We start from the raw sequence: 23531 nt of genomic DNA, 5'->3' as shown, positions 1-23531 counted from the left end.
GAGGGGCCTTGTTGTCCCTCTCTGGAAAGGGAAGGGTGATCTCCAAGACTGCATCAACTACCGAGGGGTGACGCTGCTCTCAGTGCCGGGCAAGGTCTTTGCCCGGATAATTCTTGATGGGGTTCGCCACCATTTATTTGCTTGAGCACCAGTGTCCAGAACAGTCAGGCTTTACACCAAAGAGGTCAACGATTGACCGTATCCTTGCTCTTCGGGTCCTCACTGAGCGCAGACGGGAGTTTCGGCAGGGGCTGCTCCCAGCCTGTGTTGATCTCTGCAAAGCGTTCCATTCAGTGAATCGGGATGCCCTCTGGAGGATTCTTGGTCTTCGTGGGGTGCCACCAAAACTGATCGATCTGATGTCTGAACTATACTCTGGTACTGAGAGTGCTGTGAGATGTGGTGGTTCCATCTCCGACTTATTTCCAGTTGTTACTGGAGTTCGTCTGGGGTGTATACTGGCCCCCACACTTTTCAGCACTTGCATGGACTGGATTCTGGGGAGGATGTCGGAGAGATCAAGCCGCGTTGCATTGTTTGGGAATGTCAAAATCTCTGACTGATTTCGCAGATGATGCAGTCTTCTTTCCGGAGACTCTGGATATCCTTTTGGGGCCCTCATGGTGCTGAATGAAGAGTCGGAGCTTCTGGGATAACTGGTTTCCTGGATCAAAACTAAGATCCAGTCTTTCAATGACATTTTGGGTGCTGCTGTCCTGTCGGTACCTGTTTGTGGTGAGGATCTTGAGGTCACAGAGAGATTCACTTACCTTGGCAGTGATATTCATGTCTCTGCTGGCTGTGAGTCAGAGGTCAGTAGACACCTGGATGGGGCCTGGGGAGTCATGGATTAACTGGATCATGGGGTGTGGCACTGCCGTTACTTGTGTGGGAGGATGAAAGTCCGAGTCTTCAGGTCCTTTGTGCTTCCATTCTTGCTCTATGGATGTGAAACTTGGACTCTGACCAGGGATCTGAGACGGAGACTTAATTATTTTAGTTCCAGGTTTCTTCGGAGAATTCTTGGCTTTCGCTGGTCGGACTTTGTATCCAACGAGCGGTTTTTGAGAGAGACTCTAATGAGATTTGTTACCTGCATAGTTCTTGAGCATCAGCTGTGGCTGCATTGACATATTGCTCGTTTTCCTGACGCTGATCCTGCTCACCAGCTTCTCTCAGCGATGGAGCCTCGTGAGTGGAGGAGGCCAATGGGCTGACCACGTGCCTCCTGGTTGCAGCAGGTTATTCAGCATCTCAAGAAGATGGGGATGGCCAGTCGGAGGCCCCTGGAGTTACCCTGCAGTATCGGAAGCGGAAAGTGGATGCAGCGACGCACTGCTCTGGCGCATGCTCCCATACCTGACTTGACTTTTCTGAAATTGGCAAAAACAAGCTCAAATGAGCTAAGATCCTCGTCCTCTTAATGATGACGTCATAAAAACGAATTTGACGTCATTGTGATGTATCAGGTTTGCGGTAAATTATCTGTGCTAATGCCCAGCTTGATTCCCACAAACAAAATTCAAACAGCTTGCCAAGTTTCGGTGATGATGGTATAAGGCGATTTCCATTAGCGGCGATATTATGACGTCAACTTTTTTTTCTCAGAAGAATTTCCAAAATTGGAGATGGTTACTGCCTGCACGTGGGCTTTCTGCACATACATGGCAAGTTTCACGAAGATCCGATGAAAACTCTGGGTTGTGAAACAAAAAATGTCAAAAAATAGGAATGACGTCATAAAAATTGATATGCCGTCATAGTGATGCATCATATGTGCGGTAATTCATCTCTGCTGATGCCCCGTTCGATTCCCGCAAACAGAATTCAAAAAGCTTGCCTTGTTTCGGAGATAATTTTTTTCAGTGATTTCCATGAGCGGAGATATTTTGACGTCATAACTTTTTTTCTCGGAGGAATTTTCAAAATCTGAGATGGTTACTGTTTGTGCAGTGTATTTTTACATATATTTGCCAAGTTTCAGGAAGTTTCGACGAAAACTGTAGGCTGTGAAACAAAAAAGTCCACAAGAAAAAGATTAAGAGCAACAACTTGAGTAAGACTTAGAGATCCTCCACGAGGAGCTAAAAATGAAATCCAGAGAGCCAAATTGGTAAAATTGGATGTATTTCGTGACTTTTTTAAATTATTTTTTCATTATATTTTATTAACCTCCGCCATCGAAGATGGATGGAGGTTACTGTTTTCACCCCTTTCTGTTTGTTTGTTTGTTTGTTTGTTTGTTTGTGAACAGTATTATGGAAAAATTCCTCGACGGATTTCGATGAAACTTGGTGGGGGGATGAGGTATGGTCCAAGGATCATGCCATTAGATTTTGGATTTGTTCAAAATCCAATATGGCCGCTATGGTGGTTATTTTGAAAAAATATTTGATTTTTTTTTTTTTTTTCCATTTCTACATGTTATAAGTGATTTCCAACAAAAAAAAACATGCCAAAATTATAATTGCAGCTGATTTTGGAACTTCAGGTGGATATACCTACGTAAAATCAATTTCTGTCTCAAGGAATCTAGTTATGACGAATGAATTGAGTATGAAAAAGTAAAAGGAAAAGTTGCAAAATATAACTTTGTGGGCACTGTTGACGTCAAATTGAATGAATAGGATATCAGGTTCACTTGAGTGACCTAGCAGTATTGGCGGCGGAGGTTTTGCACTCTACCGAGTGCTCCCCCTCTGGTTTTAGAATTGTTTTTGGCTTTGGAGGCATTGCTACTGTTCACTCGCAGAGTAAAGTGAAGCGATTTTCTTGTATGTGCTTTATCGGGTGTTTCATACGTCTTGGTAGTACACTATTTGGATTGTCTATTGTCTGAACGTTATTGTAATTTCCTCTGCCACCAAAAGTGGACGAGGTTTATATTTATGCCCCTGTCTGTCTATCTTGATCTGTCTGAGCATGATATCTCAAAGTTATCGATGGATTCAGACAAAACTTGGACAGGTTGGGTGTGTGACAAGGACGAATTGATTTGATTTTGGTTAAGGCTCGGATGCACATCCGGTCTTTCAGTGGGATACAAAATGTAAACTGTTCAACCTGGCGGAGGTATGCACTTTACCAAGTCGGGAGGGCAATTGCTTGGAAAGATCTTCTGGCCTGCCTCTCTTTGGGGAAGTCTGATTGTGTCCCAAAGGTTGTCAGTTCTTGGTGTCATGGTAGTCCCACAGAGATTATGTCACCATTTGTCATCTTCGTGTAACAGTGTCTGATTCATTGTGCTCACTGTGTCCAGCTCAAAGACCTGATGGTGATTGGTGTGGATACTTACCATGACAATTCCTTGCGAGGGTCTTCCATTGCAGGATTTGTGGCGAGCCTCAACGGCCGCTTGACCAGGTGAGGTCTGTCACGTGGCACAGGTGCACAATCATAAGTTCTTATGACATCTGATGGTTGCTAACTGTGTGCATTCTATAGTTGCAGCATGCATGGCTCATCTGGTTCTGAAATTTCAACTGTTCTCTTGGATTGAGTATTTTAGGTTGCATTGGGTGTGAGCTGAGTAATTTTGAAGTACTGGCACAAATCTGCCAATATTGTAAGATATTTTAATTAAACAATTGGTTCACTTTGTCTGTCTGTCTCTGCAAATGTCAATTTATGATCGAGGAACAACTGTTTATCTCATTTGAATGTTATATTTTGAACACAGTTTGGAAAACGAACCTGTAGTTTCGCAGTACTTTCGCTCTGAATTTGTCCATGCGCAGAGCGTGAGATAATTATCATTATTATCGATTATATTAATACTGAAGGACCAATTTTGTGCTCCTCGTGGTCGCCTCACGTTTTTCTCAGTACTGTGACCTGGACTGAAAAACTTCGTACCTGTAAGAGTGCATCGCACATAGTGGAAATAGTCAACTTTCAACTCTGAAGCAGAATAAACACTTTTCGTTGAGACGGGGGCGAGAAGTGAAGAGGTGGGGGCGAGGAGTGAAGAGGCAGGGGTAAGGTAAGCAAATTGAAAACGGGGGAAAATGGGGCGGGGCTGGGGTGAATTAGGCGGCGTTGAGTATGAGGGGGTGGGCAGGGGGGCAGTTGGGTTACTTTTTATGAGGAGGTTGGTGGCAGGATTTGCACTCCGGCCACCGTAAAACCCTTCATTCCGCAAAACGCAAAAAAATCTGAAAACCCACTCGTGGGAGTACCTCCTGTGCAGCTTCCCTTCGCAGGGCAGCTCACCGGATGACGGGATTGGGGCAAATCCTTCGGGACCCCCAATCTTTGATAGGAGGGAAACCACAGGGTAACATCCCTGGGTCAGATTGCAGGAGAGTGTGTCGTAGTGGTGCTGAGGTGTCGTCCACCAGACGGCGGTCTCATTGGGTTAACCTGAGGCGGTCCCTTTGGGTGGGTGCCTGGAATGTCCTATCCCAAAGAGAAGATGATCACCTGTCTCTGCTATCATCTGAGCTCAAGCGTTTGGACATCGGGATTGCAGCTCTCTCTGAGGTTCGGAGACCGGATCGCGGCGAGATAATGGTGGGTGGTTACACCTACTATTGGTCTGGTCGCTCTGATGGTTACCATACCCAAGGAGTTGCTGTAGCTGTGTCCAATAAGCTGACCCCAATGATAATTGAGGTAACACTGGTCAACGAGCGTATTATGAGATTAAGGATTCGTCACTCCTTAGGTGTCATTTCCCTGGTCTCTGTTTATGCTCCGACTGAGGCGAGTGATCTCACAGAGAAGGATGCATTCTACGCCACGCTCGAGTCTGGTTGATCAGTGCCCCAGACGAGATACACTTCTAGTCTTGGGGGATTTCAATGCATCGACTGGAACTGATAGGGATGGTTATGAGGTGTGTGTTGGTCCCCATGGGTCAGGAACTATGAACCAGAATAGCACTAAGTTCCTTGACTTTTCAAGAAGTCATGGACTTAGGGTGGCTGGTTCATGGTTTCAGCGCCCACAAGCTCATCGCTGGACTTGGTATTCCAACGCTGGCGGTGTGGCAAAGGGGATTGACCATGTCCTCATTGACGGTCGTTGGAGGATGATCCAGAACTGCAGGGTCTACCGAAGTGCTCAGTTCCTCAATACTGACCACAGGCTTGTTGTAGCAACTCTAAAGCTGCACCTTAAATCCTGGAGAATGGTACCATCCCAGCCTAGGCTGGATGTTGGCAAGCTCAGGGATGAGAGAGTAGCTGAGGAGTTTGCGAACAGGCTGAGTGGACACTTGGGGGGGGGGGGGGTCTGGGTGCTTTGGAGGGTCCTGAAGAGTTCTGGAGTGCCTTCAAGACCACCGTCCTTGATGTTGTCGGTGGATGTCTTGGAGCTCACCGCAGGGCAAAGAAGAATTTTGTCTCAAGGGACACTGGATACCATTGACCAGAGTCGCAGGGCCAGGCTGAATGGCAGAGCTGAGCTGTTCAGGGAGCTGAGGCGAAAAACTGAACATGCACTGAGGGTGGACAAGGAGGCCTATGTGCGAGGAATCTGTGAGGGGGTAGAGCATCACCTGTGGACAGGTGATTCTCGTCCCGCTTACAGGGGAATTCGCGCATTGCGTTCATCCAAGCCCATCCCTCGGAGCACTGCAGTTCGAGCAGAGAGTGGTAGGCTCTTGACAGAGGAGTCTGAAGTGAAGGCCCGCTGGGCCGGTTACTTTGAGCGGTTGCACCAGGCTGATCCTCCAGCTGTCGAGTTGGACGTCAAGGGTGTTCCAATCCCTGTTGCTGACCCTCAAATCAACTGTGGTCCACCTTCGCTTGTGGAAACGCGGGCTGCGGTGAACCAGTTGAAACAGGGCAAAGCTCCAGGGATCTGTGGCATCCATGCTGAACTTCTCAAGGCTGGTGGAAGTGCTGCACTCGTGTCGTTGTATGCAGTTTTGTGCTCTGCCTGGAACACAGGCATCATCCCAACTGACTGGAAGAGGGGCCTTGTTGTCCCTCTCTGGAAAGGGAAGGGTGATCGCCAAGACTGCAACAACTACCGAGGGGTGACACTGCTCTCAGTGCCGGGCAAGGTCTTTGCTCGAATAATTCTTGATAGGGTTCGCCACCATCTGCTTGAGCACCAGCATCCGGAGCAGTCAGGCTTTACACCAAAGAGGTCAACGATTGACCGTATCCTTGCCCTTCGTGTCCTCACCGAACGCAGACGAGAGTTTCGGCAGGGGCTGCTTGCAGCCTATGTTGATCTCTGTAAAGCGTTCGATTCAGTGAATCGGGATGTCCTCTGGAGGATTCTTGGTCTTCGTGGGTGCCACCAAAACTGATCAATCTGATGTCTGAACTCTACTCTGGTACTGAGAGTGCTGTGAAGTGTGGTGGTACCATCTCTGACTTATTTCCTGTTGTTACTGGAGTTCGTCAGTGGTGTGTACTGGCCCCCACACTTTTCAGCACCTGTATGGACTGGATTTTAGGGAGGATGTCGGAGAGATCAAGCTGCGGTGCATCGTTTGGGAATGTCAAGATCTCGGACCTTGATTTTGCAGATGATGCAGTCATCTTTGCGGAGACTTTAGACATCCTTTTGGGGGCCCTCGAGGTACTGAATGAGGAGTCGGAGCCGCTGGGATTACGGGTTTCTTGGGTCAAAACTAAGATCCAGGCTTTCGGTGACATCTTGGATGCTGCTGTCCTGTCTGTGTCTGTTTGTGGTGAGGATGTTGAGGTCGTGGAAAGATTCACTTACCTTGGCAGTGATATTCATGTCTCTGCTGGCTGCGAGTCAGAGGTCAATAGACGTCTGGGACGGGCCTGGGGAGTCATGGATTCACTGGATCATGGGGTGTGGCGCTGCCGGTACCTGTGCGGGAGGACGAAAGTCCGAGTCTTCAGGTCCTTGGTACTTCCAGTCTTGCTCTATGGATGCGAGACTTGGACTCTGACCAAGGATCTGAGACGGACACTTAATTCCTTTGGTACCAGGTCTCTTCGGAGAATCCTTGGCTATCGCTGGTCGGATTTTGTGTCCAACGAGCGGTTGCTGAGAGAGACTCGGATGAGATTTGTTAACTGCATAGTCCGTGAGCGTCAGTTGCGGCTGTATGGACATATGGCTTGTTTTCCTGATGCTGATCCTGCTCACCAGATTCTCTCAGCGAGGGAGACTCATGAGTGGAGGAGGCCAGTGGGCTGACCACGTACCTCGTGGTTGCAGCAGGTTGACCATTATCTCAAGGAGATGGGGATGGGCCTGGCATCTGCCTGGGGGATGGCCAGACGGAGGCCCCTGGAGTACCGGCGGAGGGTGGACGCAGCGACGCGCTGTTCTGGCACATGCTCCCATACCTGACCTACCTGACCTGCAGGGGGGTGGGGAATCAAGAGACGGGGGGGGTGGGGAGTGAAGGGGCGGGGCCGGGGTAATTTAATTTTTGGGCGGGGTTAAGCAAATTGAAGGCGGGGGGTGGAATAGGGCAGGGGCGGGGGATGAGTATGCGGGGGCAAGCACGCCCTGTTCAGTATGTCCCTCGAGTGTGGTTGAGCTGGTGAGGGTGGTTGAATGAATGGAATCCGTCTGACGGGGTTTCGGCTAGTTCTTATTATTATCCCCCGCCACGTGGCGGAAGGGGGATATTGTTGTCATCCGGGTCGTCCGTCCGTCCGGCTGGCTGGACGTCAACATTTTATAACTGTGAGTGCGATAACTCATAAACTGTTCGCCATATTGATTTGAAATTTGGGTCACATGAACCACCTGAAAAGGAAGAACCCTATTAATTTTGGGCATGGCCGACTGGGGCGGCCATCTTGAAAAAAATGTTTCAATGGTGGGGGATTCCCCATCTCTGATGGGTATATTTTTTTAATCTGTCTGGCACTCAAGCCAAATTGAAAATTATTCCAAACAGGAAACGTACTGTTTTTAGCAACAACGAAAGGACACAGACACTAATAACTCATGTAACGTGTTAGATAAGGTGGCATGAAGACGCTGCATCAACGGCAGTAACCTTCTGCAAAAATTGTTTTTGTGCCGCCTTTAAAATCATTTCATTTCAACTGAATTATAAACTCGAACACTGCAGAACACAAATCGACTTCTTGGCACTTTCAAAAACCTCCAGTTTCGCAGTATTTGTACAAAATATTACATCGTCTCTCCCTATCAAATTTGCCACCAGCACTGTCAGCATTGGGGATTGTTGACATCAAGACAAAAATCACATCTCGTAGGAAATATAGACCGTGCTCAATCAAACGCAAAGCAAGAACTGAGAAGGCCTTTCCATGTCCCTTTTTTTAATCAAATGGGCATGTGTAATCTGGATGAGATTCTGTACAATTTGGCAAATTTAGTCATAGTACGACTAATTACGGGCTCGTATTCCGATTCGATTTTCTTCAGGGTTGAAAATTTAGAATTCAATTGAAATCAAGTCGTTTCTTTATCATAGAATGACACTTGTCGACAGACAAAACAGAGTGAACCAATTGCTTAACCCCGCTTTGCGCTTCATGCGTGTGGGTTAATTATTTATATTATTTAACAATGGTGGTATTGTGTGAGACAGTTGTAAGTTTGAATGACATGAGCTTTATTGTAACCTATATTGTCATTTTATTCATTTGAACATCTAAAAGCTTGATAGTACATCAAAAATTCAGAACCACAGGCAATAAGTGAACTGAAGGATTTGAGAGAAAAAAAATCCCCACACAAGTTGAAAGACTTTTAAAGGCATAATTTGTTCAATTTGCAGTTAAATGTTCCTTTTTCCTTTTGTGTGAATTATTATTTATTTATTGTCTTTTGACCTCCCATCCCCACCTTGCAGATGGTATTCCCGTGCGATTCTGCAGCACCCTGGGCAGGAGCTTACTGATGGGCTAAAAGTTTGCATCAATGGTGAGAAGACAGTTTTGCACGTTCAATAGTTTGAATAACGGTGACAGTTCTAGATGGTCTTATCTTGTGTGCAGTTTTGAGAAGCCTTGTGTTCAGTATTCTTGTGGATTTCATTTGAGGAAAGGATTTATTTTGTGTTTTCTCACTGCTTAACTATTGCGACTCTGTGCCTCAAACCATGTCTCCCGACCCCAATCCGACGTCCTATACAGCCGCAGTGAAGAAATGGAGCAGTGTGAACCAGAAGCTACCTTCACGTGTCGTGCTATACCGTGATGGTGTGGGCGATGGGCAACTGGCAATGGTGGTTAATTACGAGATACCCCAGCTCCTCGACTGCCTGTATGCCCTCAGCGAAAACTTCCAGTGAGTGGCTCTGCATTGGCCTGAAAAATGCTACCTGAATAAAACAATTGGTAAAGTATTTAAAGTGCCTCAGAAACCATCTTACCTACTCAGACTTCATACTTCAAAGGATCCCAAGTAACCTCAATGATATCCATTAATCATGTCAAAATGTATGCCTTTAACAGTTATTTCGACCATTCCAAAGGCCCACCAGAATTGAGTGATCTGCCTTTCGGTTAAAAATCTCACTTTGAGGAAGAGCTGAAAATGACGGTCATTTGGAGGGTTTTTCTCACGTTGAGCATTGAACTGCTTCTTCATTCATTCTCTGAGCATCAATTTCACCGGTTACCAATGCAGGCAATGATGTGTGGAGGGTTTGTTAAACTACATAACAGGGAAAAACCTATCTTAAAGCAAAGGTGACATTCATTTGTCTATAAAAGGAGTTTCGAAAGCCTGCGTCAGATGGGTATTGATGTATGCAAGCGAAGTATGGGTAAATGTGGATCCAGATGTAAAAGGAATGGAAATGACTGAGGTGAGAATGATACGATGGTTGGATTGTCCCTGAAAGAAAGATTCTGACCTCAGAAACCAGGAAGAGATGAAAAATCAAAAATAAACATTGGTGCTCGTGAGGAAGAACTTGGAAAGAGAAGACTTGGTTGGCAATAAAGCTCGTGGTTTCAGGAAGAAAGCTGAGAGGACGTCGTAAAAAGACGTCCAACTAATTCTCTGTGTGTACATCTGAAAATCAGAGAGAGAGAGAGAAAAACAATCTTTGATACATTGTGAACAAGTCTTCCCACCTTCATAATTTATAGTCACTCCATCTATTCTGTATTTATCTCAATCCAGATTAAGTGTGGTTCATTCACGTGGAGCCTTTTGTTGTACACCGCTCCTTCCCAACTCCATATCCAGATGATGCATGACGTCATCGCCGGGTACCAAAGGATGGGAGTACTAGTACTCAGTTTTTACTTTTCTTGTTTGTCTGCGCGATATCTCAGCCATCCTTTGAGTTGGGAAGCTGAAATTTGGGGACAAAAGTGAAGATGGGCTTTGCAAAAAATGTCTTTTAAAATTTTTTTGGGGGTTAATCAATTAATTGATTAATTTTGTTTCTCATTCTGGCAATATCTCAGGCATATTTTGAGCTAGGAAGCTGACATTTGGACATGACAGCGACCAAGTGATTTGGCTTGAAAGGGTAGCTTTGATTTATTGATTAATCAATTGATTGTTGGTTTTTTGATTAATCAGATAATTTTCAAAAAGTTAGATTCAGATGAAATTAGGTGGTGATTTCGGTATGCGATTAGCCAATTGATTTAAGAAGTTAATCATTTTATGATATTTATTTATTTATTTTAATTGCACAATTAATAAATTATTGCACACCTTTCCCTCCCAATTCCGTCTCCATGTGCCGCACAGCGGCATCGCTGGGCACCGAAGGCACCCTGACAATGTTGCATGCTGGAGGCTGTATTATTTATTTGGCATGGGGTGGTGTACTTTGTACCGCTACTTGTTTTTTTTTTTTTTTTTTTTTTTTGTATAGTCTTGGGTCATGGAAGAACTAGAACACTGAATATCTTAGGATGTAACACAACCAAATGAATAGTAGAAAGAGGGGAGGGGGAGCTCACGAACAGCAGCGTTGAGGGAGATATTTGGAGGAATAAGGGGTAGGGGATGATGCAGGGTGCACAATATGGATACAGAAGCAAACTCTAAGGAAGAATATTTCGAAAGAGGTGGCCTTGAGGGAGTTGTGGGGGGGGGGGTGATTTAACAGAGGGTTGAAAAGGTCATTGTTTTGGATGGAAGATCCCTTCCTTCCTTTGGGTATTCTTTGAACTCTATTTTGGTGAATGCTCCTTCCCCGTAGGCCTCGTGTGACCGTGGTGGTGGTGAAAAAATCTGGCAATGCTCGGTTTTTTGCCAAGATGAATTCAGGTCTTGGTAATCCACCACCGGGCACCGTCATTGACTCGCTAGTCACACGGCCTGAATGGTGAGTGATTTGGAAATTTTATCAACTGCACAAGTTCAGGGTTCGTTGGCCATTTTTGTTTGCTCCAAACTAGTGATTTGATGTCTTTGTATGAAACCCTTGGTTTGATGCTTCCCATTGAGCAAGGTTGTGATGTGGTTTAAGCAATTGAGATCTAATGATGATTGCTAGTCCATTAAAGGAACCATTTTACCATTTGATTGGCTTTGTTCCTTTTATTTATTTATTTATTGTTGTTTGGTCTTCCTGTGTGTTGTTTGTTTATGTTGTTTTTTTTAACCTCCACCACCGAAGATGGACTGTTATGTTTTCGGGTTGTCTGTCTGGCTGCTTGTCCGTGCATGATGGGTTTTTGTCACCATGACAACTTAAGAACAGTTGATGGGATCTCCAAGTCAAACTTGTTGCAAGTATGTATATTGATGTAAAGATGAACTGATCAGATTATGAGGTCAAAAGGTCAGAGGTCCCGTCAGGTAAAAATTCTGTTACTGTGCTTACTTGTGAACCAGTGATGGGATTTTGACCAAACTTAATATGGGTATATATTATGATGCAAAGATGAACCGATTAGATTTCAGCATCAAGAGGTCAGACGTCTTGTCGGGTAAAAATGTGATACTTGAGAACAGCTGAAGGGATTTAAATGAAACCGGCCCATCAGTGTGATACAAACTGTAAACTGTTCAGCCTGGCAGAGGTATCCTCTTGACTGAGTGCCATTCTAGTTTTTATTTTCTCCATCTTTTCCTCTCTTTAATCTATTTTATTCAGGTACGACTTTTATGTGATAAGTCAGTCGGTGCGACAGGGGACCGTAAGCCCAACTCATTACAACGTAGTGTTTGACACCAGTTTCATGAAGCCAGACCACATGCAGCGCCTCACGTACAAGATGTGCCATCTCTATTACAACTGGCCGGTACGTGAGTTGGGTATCATCGTGTTTTTCCTTATTGCTGTCCCATGTTACTCGGTGCTCCTTTTCTCTTCGTTACTTGGATTTGTGGATTTTTCTGATATAATCCCAAGTTATGGGCCCTTGTTTTATCCTCCTGCCCACCGTGACCTTTTGAACCGAACTGTGACACAGGGAATAATCCGAGTACCAGCTCCTTGCTTGTACGCACACAAGCTTGCTTTTCTGGTGGGGCAGAGTATCCACCGTGAGCCGAGCCTGCTGCTCTCCGACCGGCTCTTCTACTTGTAGGACTGCTCGACACCATTTTCAGTATGTCACTTTGTTTTGGCAATCTTCATGACATTGCATTTTCCAACTTCCACAGATCCCCAATGCTCTTGTACATCTTCATAAAATTGTCATTGCACTTCAAGCCTAAGTATTTGACAGGTTTATTTAATTATGTTGAATATGTGCAGTGATGTTGAACGAAGTGTCTAGTATAAAAAAATTTTAAACTCACTTAATCATGTGAAAAGTTGTTTGTTTAAATCGTTCGTTAACAATTGACGAAAACATCTTCTCACAAACTACCTGACTGATATGGACCAAATATGGTGGGATGCATCAGGACAGCAAGGTCTCATGGGGTTGTGCTCCCCATCTGGATGTGCCCCCTATAATAGTGGTGAAAGGAGGGGGGTTCCCCCAAATATTGGTGTTTCATTCAAAAATCTTCTTCTCAGAAACTGCCAGATCCAGACCAAACTCACCACAAGGTGTCAGGACCATGTCTTCAACCTTAAGTTATGCTCATGGCCATATCTGCCCTGGAAAGAGGGCCACAGACCCCTCCCCAAATCCCTTATTTTCACTGAAACATCATCTCCACAACTGCCTGAGCGATACAGACCACATTTGGTACAATGCATCAAGACAGTCATCTCATCGGGTTGTGCTCCCCATTCGGATCTGCTGATTTATAGGGTGATTTTTGCCTTAAATACTGGTATTTCATTCAAAAATCATCTTCTCAGAAACTGACAACCGCATCCAGACTAAACTGGCCATGCGGCATCGTGACCATGCCTTAACCTTAAGTTGTGCTCCCCATCACTGTATCTCCCCTGGAAAGGGGGCATGGCCTTCCTCTCCTAATCCCTCATTCACTAAAAGATTTTCCACACAAACTATATGAACTATGTGGGCCAAATTTGATACGATGCATCAGAACAGTAAGGTCTCATGGGGTTGTGCTCCATATCCTGATCTGGCCCCTAAAAGAGGCTGAAAAGGGAGGCTTCACCTCAAATTCTGGTAAAGGCCCGGTCACACCTTGACGTTTTAGCCAACGTATGCCGATTTTTGAATTTTTTTTCTAAAACGCTGGCACACGTTGAATACGTTATGGGTAAGTTTTGATAACATTGAGAGCACGCTGAAAAACACTGCCATACGTCGTTGTACGTTGGCTTTAAACGTTGTACTTTTTGGTTGTCCTCAAATTTTTTTCATGCTTGAAATTTCACAACGTATGCCGGCGTATGACTCACACGTTCCGCTACGCTGGCCACAAGTTGTATGCACGGTCTGCGATCGTTGCCACACATCGACAGACGTTACTTTTAAGTTACTCATAGGCTGAAAGCGGTCGGTATAATGGATCGTCCTTGCGTCAGCGTCCATGGCCACGGCCAGGACACTTATTTGCAGCATTCTTCAAACTTTTCTTCGGCATGACGAGGATGTTCACACTTCGATGTCTAGCTTGGCTATGATTCCAATTGTCCATCGGCAGCGTCTATTTAAAATAGTCGAGTTTGAGCGTTTTAACACGTTCAGAAGAAACGCTTCAAATTTCCAAACCCCAGCGTCAAAAAACAAAGGCGAGTGACAGCAATTTAAATCGTTCATTGTAAACAATGAAAATAGCTGAGTGGTACCGTTTAAAAGTCGTTGAGTGTAAAAAAAATCCAATTGTTGAGCGCAAGCGTCTACTTTCAATAGTGGAGATGCAGCCATTTAAATCGTTGAGTTTATCATTTAAATCGTTAAACGCAAGGACGATCCATCATAACCCACACCCTCCCCCTCACACTCACCTACTACTGCCAACATGAACAAACTACTACTAATACTAATACTAATACTGATACCGATACTGTTACTGCTGACATGGACATCGACTCAAAAAGGACTCGAAAACACTGTTGGGTTCCCCTTTTATGAGCAGCATTTTTATATACCAATTCCCAAAACCGCTGGGAACACGTCTTTATATGGCAGTTGTAAGCTAGAAACACGTTAATTTTTTTTTTTTTTTTTTTTGTCGACCGGAAGACGTCATTGGAATACGTCTACATACGTCGATGTGTGTTATGGGACTACGTAAAGAATTGGTTCAAAGCACGTCAGACATAAGTTAGAAATAAGTTTCGCGTAAAAAAGACATTACCGCGACGTGTTTCGACTTATGAGTAGCTTATAAGTAGCCTTTGTAGACGTGTGTAAGCGTCCACATATCGTGTGTAAAATTTATCCCCATCGCATGCGGAACGTGTGTCATACGCCGAGTACGTCGTAAAATTTTGAACATGTTTAAAATTTCTTGACGTACTCTACTTACTACGACGTATGATAGCATACTTTAGCGTTGTACTCACGTATACCAAACTTACTCATACCGTATTTGACGTGCCCCAACGTTTTAGACATTTTTCTTAGGTCGGCATACGCTGGCAAGATCGCCAAGGTGTGACCGCGATGTTGACACTTCCATTTCTACGGCAGTTATGATTCGAATCGTTGTGCGTCAGCCTTTTAATAGGCTACGTCACGACATCGTCGGCGATGCGTGCAACGCGCTATGCCTAAGTTAGACTATCGTTGGGCATCGGTTGTGTAGGCCGACAACAGGTTCAGCATTCGTTGGTATAAGTTATCTATAACACAACGAAACGTTCTGTGTCCGTTACCAATGCGTTATACATAAGACCAAGTCGCTATGAATACGTCCGAATCTTTAAAAAAAAACATCAAAAGTTCAACGTAAGCCAGCGTTTTAGATACATTTTAATACGTTGCCATCGCTGGCTAAAACGTCAAGGTGTGACCGGGCCTTAAGTTATTTTAAATTTTTCACAAACCGATGGCCAGATGCAGACCAAACTCTTCTTGAAACATAAGCACCATGCGTTTAACTTAAGTTGTGCTCCCCATGACCGTACCATTTCGTGGAAAGGGGGGGGGTGCATGGCCCCTTCCTCCTCATCCCTCATTTTCACCCCACCTGTTGGGGAAATAACCCTCAGTCCCTCACGGGGCTATTTATTGATGCATTTATCCACTATTATCGAAGATTGCTTTTGATAATGTTTGGATTTTTGAATGATTTTTCCCATCTCGTTAGGGTTCTGTTGAAATCTACCTCCAGGACTGCTTCTGGTGCATGATGCTTCTTCCTCAGAATCTCTCTAGCCAATCCAATGTTTATCCTTCCTACAAGCAAGCATGCTGATTGATCTTTTGCAATTTTCTTTTTCACTTTTCTATTGAGCCACTGTTTTCCTTCAACTGTTTAAATCTGTTGGTTATTAAAACCTGATGCCGATAATTACCTGACATCGGTGGATGGGGTGAAATTCTGTTTGCGTTTTTTTTTCTTGTAGCATTTTATCAGGGTAATAACATCCTTTTTTTGTTTGGGGTGGGGGGGGGGAGCTCGTACATGATGGATAAGACCATGAACACCTTTTACATAAGACAATATGTATTTGCATTTTGACAATTGTCATTGCTGATACTCTTGGCAAATGTCGTCCGAGAAGTGTAATACTGAGATGTACAATGACATTGCTTATGCCATGAGTGTTCATTGGGTTCACTCTGGTATATTCATGTTTAAATTACATTTGTTCCAGTTAAACAGGTGAATTTGAGTAAAGCAAGCATCTCAACTCTGAACCCACTCTTATCTCCACTTCCTTGATTACAATTGCATTCATATTGGTAATCATGCAAATCCAAGTGGGAGGTTTCAGACAGGGTAGGTGCATCAATGAAACCTAGTAACATTAATGGCCATCAAATTAGCAACATGCATACAGACTAATTTTGGAGTTTGTGATGAACACTGAGCAATAATTGTGTCCCCTTTCCCTCGATCTCCATTCATATTGATGTTTCTCTCAACGGCTCAATCCCACCTGCATCATCCTTTTTCCGACAAAACGATTTGCAAGAAGTTGACATTTGTATATTTATGGGTGTTTCATTTCCTTTTCTTATTCATGTACAAGCTTGGGGTTTTTATTGTTTCTTGGGGATTTGTGCCTTCGACAAAGGTACAAATCTTGTTATGAAATAACTGTTGCTGAAAATCTATTTCCCATGAGTTTTGATTATATATTTTTTCTGATTTGTTTTTGTTTTCTGATTTGTTTTTGTTTGGTTCTAAATGTATCGGTGTGATCGTTTATTGAAATCCTACATCCAGTGTCAAAGTTCACTTGGACATTGGTTTGTTACAAGTTGAAATTCTGTGTTTAAAAAAAATAATAATAAAAAAAAATCATGAAAGTGGATTTGACTTGGTGGATTTTTTTTCTGGATATTGATCAGCATTTTGATATTTGCTTCCATTTTAAGGGGTTTCTCATTTATAATAGGAAAACTGATTTCCCTCAAATTGTGATGCATGTGCATGATTACTCTGCACACGCGAAGCAAAAGGTGTGGTTAAACAATTCGTTTGTCTTTTTGTACGTCTTAACGTCGGTTTATGATCGAGGAACAACTTGTGTAAATTGAATAACATTTTCAACACGAATCGGAAGACTAACCTGGAGTTTTACAGTACTTTGTCTGAATTTTTCCTGATTGTGAATGTGCATGGAGGAGTGAGATAAAAATTAACTGTCTGCCTGTCTGGCAGTTAAACAAAATTGAAAATCAATCCAAACAGGAAACGACCTATTTTCAAGGACATCGTGAAGGATTTCTCAAGGCTGGTGGAAATGCTGTACTCGTGTCGTTGCATGCAGTTCTGTTGTCTGTTTGGAACACAGGCATCATCCAAACTGACTGGAAAAGAGGCCTTGTTGTCCCTCTCTGGAAAGGGAAGGGTGATCGCCAAGACTACAACAACTACCGAGGGGTGACGCTCCTCTCAGTGCAGGCAAGGTCTTTGCTAGGATAATTCTTCATAGGGTTCACCACCATCTGCTCGAGCACAAGTGCCCGGAGCAGTCTGACTTTACACCAAAGAAGTCAACAGTTGTCCGTATCCTTGCTCTCGGGGTCCTCACCGAACACAGATGAGAATTTTGGCAGGGGCTGCTCGCAGCTTATGTTGATCTCCACAAAGCATTCAATTGAGTAATAGGGATGCCCTCTGGAGGATTCTCAGTCTTCATGGGGTTCCACCAAAGTTGATCGATATGATTTGTGAACTATACTCTGGTACAGAGAGTGCTGTGAGGCGTGGTGGTTCCATCTCGACTTATTTCAAGTTGTTACTGGAGTTCGTCAGGGGTGTGTACTGGCCCCCACACTCTTCAACGCTTGCAAAGACTGAATTCTGGGGAGGATGTCGGAGAGATCAAGCTGCGGTGCATTGTTTGAGAATGTCAAGATCTCTGACCTTCATTTCGCAGATTATTCAGTCATCCTTGTGGAAACACTGGATGTCCTTGTCAGGGCCCTCGAGGCACTGAATGAGGAATAGCCGCTGGGACTATGGGTTTCCTCGGCCAAAACAAAGATCCACGCTTTCAGTGACATCTTATCTTCGATGCTGCTGTCTTGTCTGTACCTGTTTGTGGTGAGGATGTTGAGGTCACGCAGAGATTCACTTACCTTGGCAGTGATATTCATGTCTCCGCAGGTTGTGACCCAGAGGTCATTAGACGTCTGGGTTGTGCTTGGGGAGGCATGGATTCACTGGATCATGGGGTGTGGCACTGCCGGTACTTGTGTGGGAGGATGAAAGTCCGAGTCTTCAGGTCCTTGGTGCTTCCAGTTTAGCTGTACGGATGTGAGACTTGAACTCTGACAAAGGATCTGAGATTAAGACTTAACTCCTTCGGTACCAAGTCTCTTAGGAGATTCCTTGGCTGTCGCTGGTCAGACCGTGTCCAACAAGCAGATGCTGAGACTCAAATGAGATTTGTTGCCTGTATAGTCTGTTAGCATCAGCTGAGGTTGTACGGACATGTGGCTCGATTTCCTGACACTGATCCTGCTCACCAGATTCTCTCAACGAAGGAGCCTTGTGAGCGGAGAAGTCCAACAGGATGACCGTGTGCCTCGTGGTTGCAACAGGTTGATCGGCATCTCAAGGAGATGGGGATGGGCCAGGCTTCTGCCTGGTGGATGGCCAGATGGAGGCCCCTGGAGTACCGGCGGAAAGTGGACTCGGTGACGTGCTGCTCTGGCACATGCTCCCATACCTAACCTAACTAGAACGGGCACTCATAGAGCGCATACCTTCGCCGCCACTACTTTTTTTGTTCTTGGTATGAGTGTGGGGAACTGGTTTCATATGAATGGTCTTATGACACAAACCACATATCTATAATGTCATGGGAGCATGTGCCAGAGCAGCGCGTCACTGCGTCCACTTTCCGCCGGTACTCCAGGGGCCTCCAGCTGGCCATCCCCAGGCAGATGTCTGGCCCATCCCCATCTCCTTGAGATGCTGATCAACCTGCTGCAACCACTTACCACAAGGCACGTGGTCGGCCCATTGGCTTCCTCCACTCATGAGACCCTCGCTGAGAGAATCTGGTGAGCAGTATCAGCATTGCGAAAACGAGCCATGTGTCCATACAGCCGCAGGTAACAAATCTCATTTGAGTCTCTCAGCAACCGCTCGTTGAACACAAAGTCCAACCAGCGATCGCCAAGGATTCTCTGAAGAGACCTGGTACCAAAGGAGTTAAGTCTTAATCTCAGTTCCTTTGTCAGAGTCCAAGTCTCACATCCAGAGAGCAAGACTGGAAGCACCAAGGACCTGAAGACTCGGACTTTCGTCCTCCCGCACAGGTACCGGCAGCGCCACACCCCATGATCCAGTGAAACCATGACTCCCCAGGCCCGACCCGGACGTCTGTTGACCTCTGCCTCACAGCCAGCAGAGACATGAATATTACTGCCAAGGTAAGTGCATCTCTCCGTGACCTCAACATCCTTGCTGCAGACGGGTTGGCAGTATCCAAGATGTCATTGAAAGCATGGATATCTGGAGCCTCCGCAAAGATGACTGCATCATCTGTGAGATCAAGGTCATAGATATTGACATTCCCAAACGATGCACTGCAACTTGATCTCTCCAACATCCTCCCCAGAATTTAGTTTATACAAGTGCTGAAAAGTGAGGGGCCAGTACATAACCCTGACAAACTCCAGTTACAACTGGAAATAAGTCAGAGATGATTTCACATCTCACAGCACTCTCAGTACCACATATGCAGATATGCTAGAATTCCTTGAATCCATTCACCTAATCTGCTCCACAAATACCTTCTCCCTGACTTACTTTTACTTCTACTTCTCTCTTCCATTGTTTCTTCTGTATCGATTGCCAATACAATGGCTTCTGAGGACACTCGACTGACCTACGGGATTGGTAGGTTCAAATCTCGCTGAAAAAAATCACACTTGGGATTTGGAATCTATTAACTTTCAGGCGAGCTACCATGTCAATTGAATTCAACAAAAAAGGTCTCGACATTTTTTTAATGGGGAACCAGCTTGCCCCACGTGTTGTGGTCATCGTTTGCTCGTGCACTCATCGTTGACATTACCTTCGCTTGTCAAGAGGTCATTCTTCGATTATGGGTTTGTTACCCTTCTGTACTTTCTACTTTAAAAAAGTAATGAATAAACATTTGAGTTGAGGTTAATTGAGGATGACCACATGCAGTTAAAAGTGACTGGTGGTTTTAGTCTGATGCCCCATTAAGATGGAATGGAAAAGTGATGAGTGGTTTGAGGTCTGGGATAATTATTTATTATTAGAATGTGAGACCTGTCTTCTTGAGAAAATAAAAAAAATTAACTTTCACCCTTTAAAAATTGTGTAAATAAATTACTGAATATAATACAAGCCTTGGCTTCTGAGAATGCCTCCATATTTGCTTCAGTATGTGTTGTTACCTCCACCACTGAAGGTGAAGGAGGTTATGTTTTCACCCCGGTTGTAATTCCCGAAAGGGGGCGCAGGCGTTCGGGTTTGATCGTGCCATTGGCTATCGTATCGCCGAGTAAGCCAATAGTCTTGGCAGAGAACACACATTTGTCATCGGTGAATGTCAGGTTATACTTTCTGGCGATATTTCGGAATTTGTCCAAATTTGCATCATGCTCCACCTCAATCTTTCCGGACACAGTGAGATTATCCACGTAAGCATAGGTGTCCTTTTGATTTTCCTCTGAAATGATGACATCTATAACTGGAAACTTGCTCCGCCATTAGTCACTCCAAACAGAATTCTGCGTAACTGATAAAGTCTCTGACCTGCGTCAAATACTGTATAGCATTTGTCTTCTTCTACGATAGGAATCTGATGGTAGGCGCTACACAAATTGATTGCACTCTAGACTCGGTATTTAGCTACATTTCCGACCACCTCGTCTATGTGTGGCAATGGATAGGCATCGAGTTGCGTGAATCGATTGATCGTATGCGAGTAATGAACAACCATTTGTCTTTTATGGTTCTGATTAGATGTCACCAGTACTTGTGTTGAGATCGGGTGAAGTCCGCACTGATTGAGATCAAGTTCTGTCCACACCGATCTTAGGTAGAGAAGAGTTTAATTCACATCAAAAACATGCGCAGATGGAGAGTGGCTCGGAACCTACAGTAGTCCGCATAGCCTAGCTCTGACCCTTGTGTGACCGCCTGTCAACATGATTTAACTTGTGTCCTTCATTAACTTCCTTCAAACTTGAGTTGTTTATAAGAAAGTACAAAATCAGCTCCTTTCCTTTCATTATCTTGCAGCTTTGTTTCATTATCTTGTAACAGCAAGGTCTCTTTTCCTTTCATTATCTTGCAATAGCAAGGTCACCTCTTATGTGTTTTGTACCCCAGTAAGTGCTGGGAAGCCCAACTGTCTTTATTTCCTAAGCTGTCAAGGCCAGCTGTGTTATTTAACAAAGCAGTCTTTTGGGCTGGCAAAGCAATCTCTTTGACTGCAGAAATAACAAACAAGATTTATCCTTTCCCTCATTCCACAGTGTGAAGATTTTAGCAAAAACAAGGATGACTTGCTTGGGACATAATACAGTGCCTCCACACTTGCACGCGCCATGGCGAGTCGCTGGGTTCTGTGATTCCCTTTAGTCATCTCTTGACTTCAGATCCGATGAACTTTGCACATCGCCGTGACTTGATGGCTATCGGTTTGCAGTCAGGCGATACATTTGCAAACAGCGAGGGAGGTAACACTGTAGCTGTAGTTAATACGCTTATTTGTCAAAGAAGGTTTTTCTCCACCAAAGTGTGCTGTCCGGACTTTCGAGCACTGCTTCAATTAGGTCGTGTCCCAAGATGAGATCTGTACATAAATCTGAGTACCAGCAACTTTACGGCACGATAAGTGAATCTCACTATGGCGAGTTTGATTTTATAATATCCCTGTACTCAAGACTGTAATGAGGTTGTGGTCTTTTACCATTGCGCTGCTGACAAAACTCTCGGAGCTGCCGCTATCAATCAATGCTTCCTCCGCAGGTCCATTTACCTGGACTCTTACAGTCGCTTTTGATAAACAACATTGTGAGGCGGCCACAAGCTTCCCTCGAGTACGTACAGCCACTGACATTGATCTATTTACCTCAGCGGCAGACCTTTACGTCATGTCCCTTCTTTCCACAGTTGTTTCGTGGATGCCTTCAATACCCATAAAAGAAATGCTTAGCAACGTGGCGGCGAGGTTGAGGTATCTCGTTCCTCGGGTGAATTTTCTCTTTTCCTCGTTTCGAGAGGCTCTCGTGGAGTTTCTCGTGTTGCCACAGTAACAGCATTTCTCGGGAAAACCGGTGGCCCGTAGGGACTCGATGGCCGTTGGGTAGTTCGAGAAGGTGCGGTACCAATGATGTCATCGCATCTCCGCAGCGCTTGTTCGGGTCCACATCCAACTTCTCCGGTTTGAGGACCTTGTCCATGGTCTGTAATGACTGGACCAGCACACAGGACAGGATTAAAGCAACGTCTTTTTAATAATTAAATAATCCCAGAAGGGAAATGACATGGAGTTCCGGTAATGCCAGATCTACAAGATCTAGTAGCAACACCAACAACATGGTTGATTGAAGTAATCGAGTGAATTAAATTGTAATGGAAGAAAGAAGGCGTCGCCAGTTTATATAGGCTTTAATACACTCGATAGAAGCAGCCATTACAAATATAAACAAGACATTAATAGCGAACGCAGTGAGCTTCATACTTAACGCGTGCACGTGAGAGAATAGGAAACAACAACAACACAATACCCCTGGCTATTTGGAATCCGTGTCGTTAGCAATGACCTTTTGCTTCCGGTTGTTTTTAAACGCTGTGCGGTGTATAAACACGATTGGGTTTTATTTCTATCTTGTGAATATTACTTAACGCGTGCACATGAGAGAATAGGAAACAACAAAAACAACACAATACCATGGCAATTGTGAATCCGTGTCGTTGCCTATGACCCTTTTGCTTCCGTTTTTTTTTTTGTTTGTTTCTGGTTTTTTTTTTTGTTTCCGGTTTTTGTTATGGGGAATGATGCGTCCCGGGAGATAAAGGCATCGTCGGAGACATGAAAGACCCAAATAATATCAGACATGGTGTACATTTCCTCCACTGATTTTAATAAAGATGTCTCCCGCATCATCAAAAAATTATTTTTAATCGTGATTTACGTTATTTGATCGCTGATCCCGAATCCAGGCCGAAGTAACCGGAAATTGCGTATACAGTTGTAAACAAGTTATAGGTAAAGTCAGAAGCGAATGTAAGAAGAATTCTACGTTTGCGTCTAGTATTTATTTTTTCAGATGAGATCCTGTTCTAGGTGGTGTAGTTGTTGTGAAGGTAATGTTGAGGTAATACTTTTTTCAGATAAGATCCTGTTCGAGGCAGTGTAGTTGTTGTTGTGAAGGTAAAGTTAAGGTAATATTTATTTTTGCAGATGAGATCCTATTCTAGGTGGTGTAGTTGTTGTGAAGGTAATGTTGAGGATTTTTTTTTTTCAGATGAGATCCTGTTCTAGGTGGTGTAGTTGTTGTTGTGAAGGTAATGTTAAGGTAATATTTATTTTTTTCATCGCAAAAAGACGGTTTAATTTGATATATTTAAGAAGCGAATGTAAGAAGAATTCTACGTTCGTTTCTCGGCTTTGCCTATTCCATATTAAGTAATAATCA

At 44.3% G+C, this 23531-nt stretch overlaps 1 protein-coding gene across 2 annotated transcripts in view; it reads left to right on the top strand.

The window, feature by feature from the left end:
- PIWIL1 (piwi like RNA-mediated gene silencing 1) overlaps positions 1-16702 on the top strand; it is a 133482-nt gene extending 116780 nt beyond the window's left edge. For both annotated transcript variants that reach the window (XM_085853689.1, XM_085853690.1), the window contains exons 16-22: positions 3260-3363; positions 8774-8844; positions 9057-9210; positions 11093-11218; positions 11993-12140; positions 12312-12449; positions 15529-16702. In XM_085853689.1, coding sequence (XP_085709815.1) covers positions 3260-3363; positions 8774-8844; positions 9057-9210; positions 11093-11218; positions 11993-12140; positions 12312-12428 — 720 coding nt within the window. In that variant the 3' untranslated portion in view covers positions 12429-12449; positions 15529-16702. The remainder of the gene's footprint in view (positions 1-3259; positions 3364-8773; positions 8845-9056; positions 9211-11092; positions 11219-11992; positions 12141-12311; positions 12450-15528) is intronic.
- The last annotated feature ends 6829 nt before the right edge of the window (positions 16703-23531 follow it).

This window comes from Eptatretus burgeri, chromosome 14 (assembly GCF_056783735.1).
Source record: "Eptatretus burgeri isolate ZD-2024b chromosome 14, Ebu_testis_v1, whole genome shotgun sequence".
Lineage (NCBI taxonomy): Eukaryota > Metazoa > Chordata > Myxini > Myxiniformes > Myxinidae > Eptatretus > Eptatretus burgeri.
This window is presented reverse-complemented; position numbering and strand designations above follow the sequence as displayed.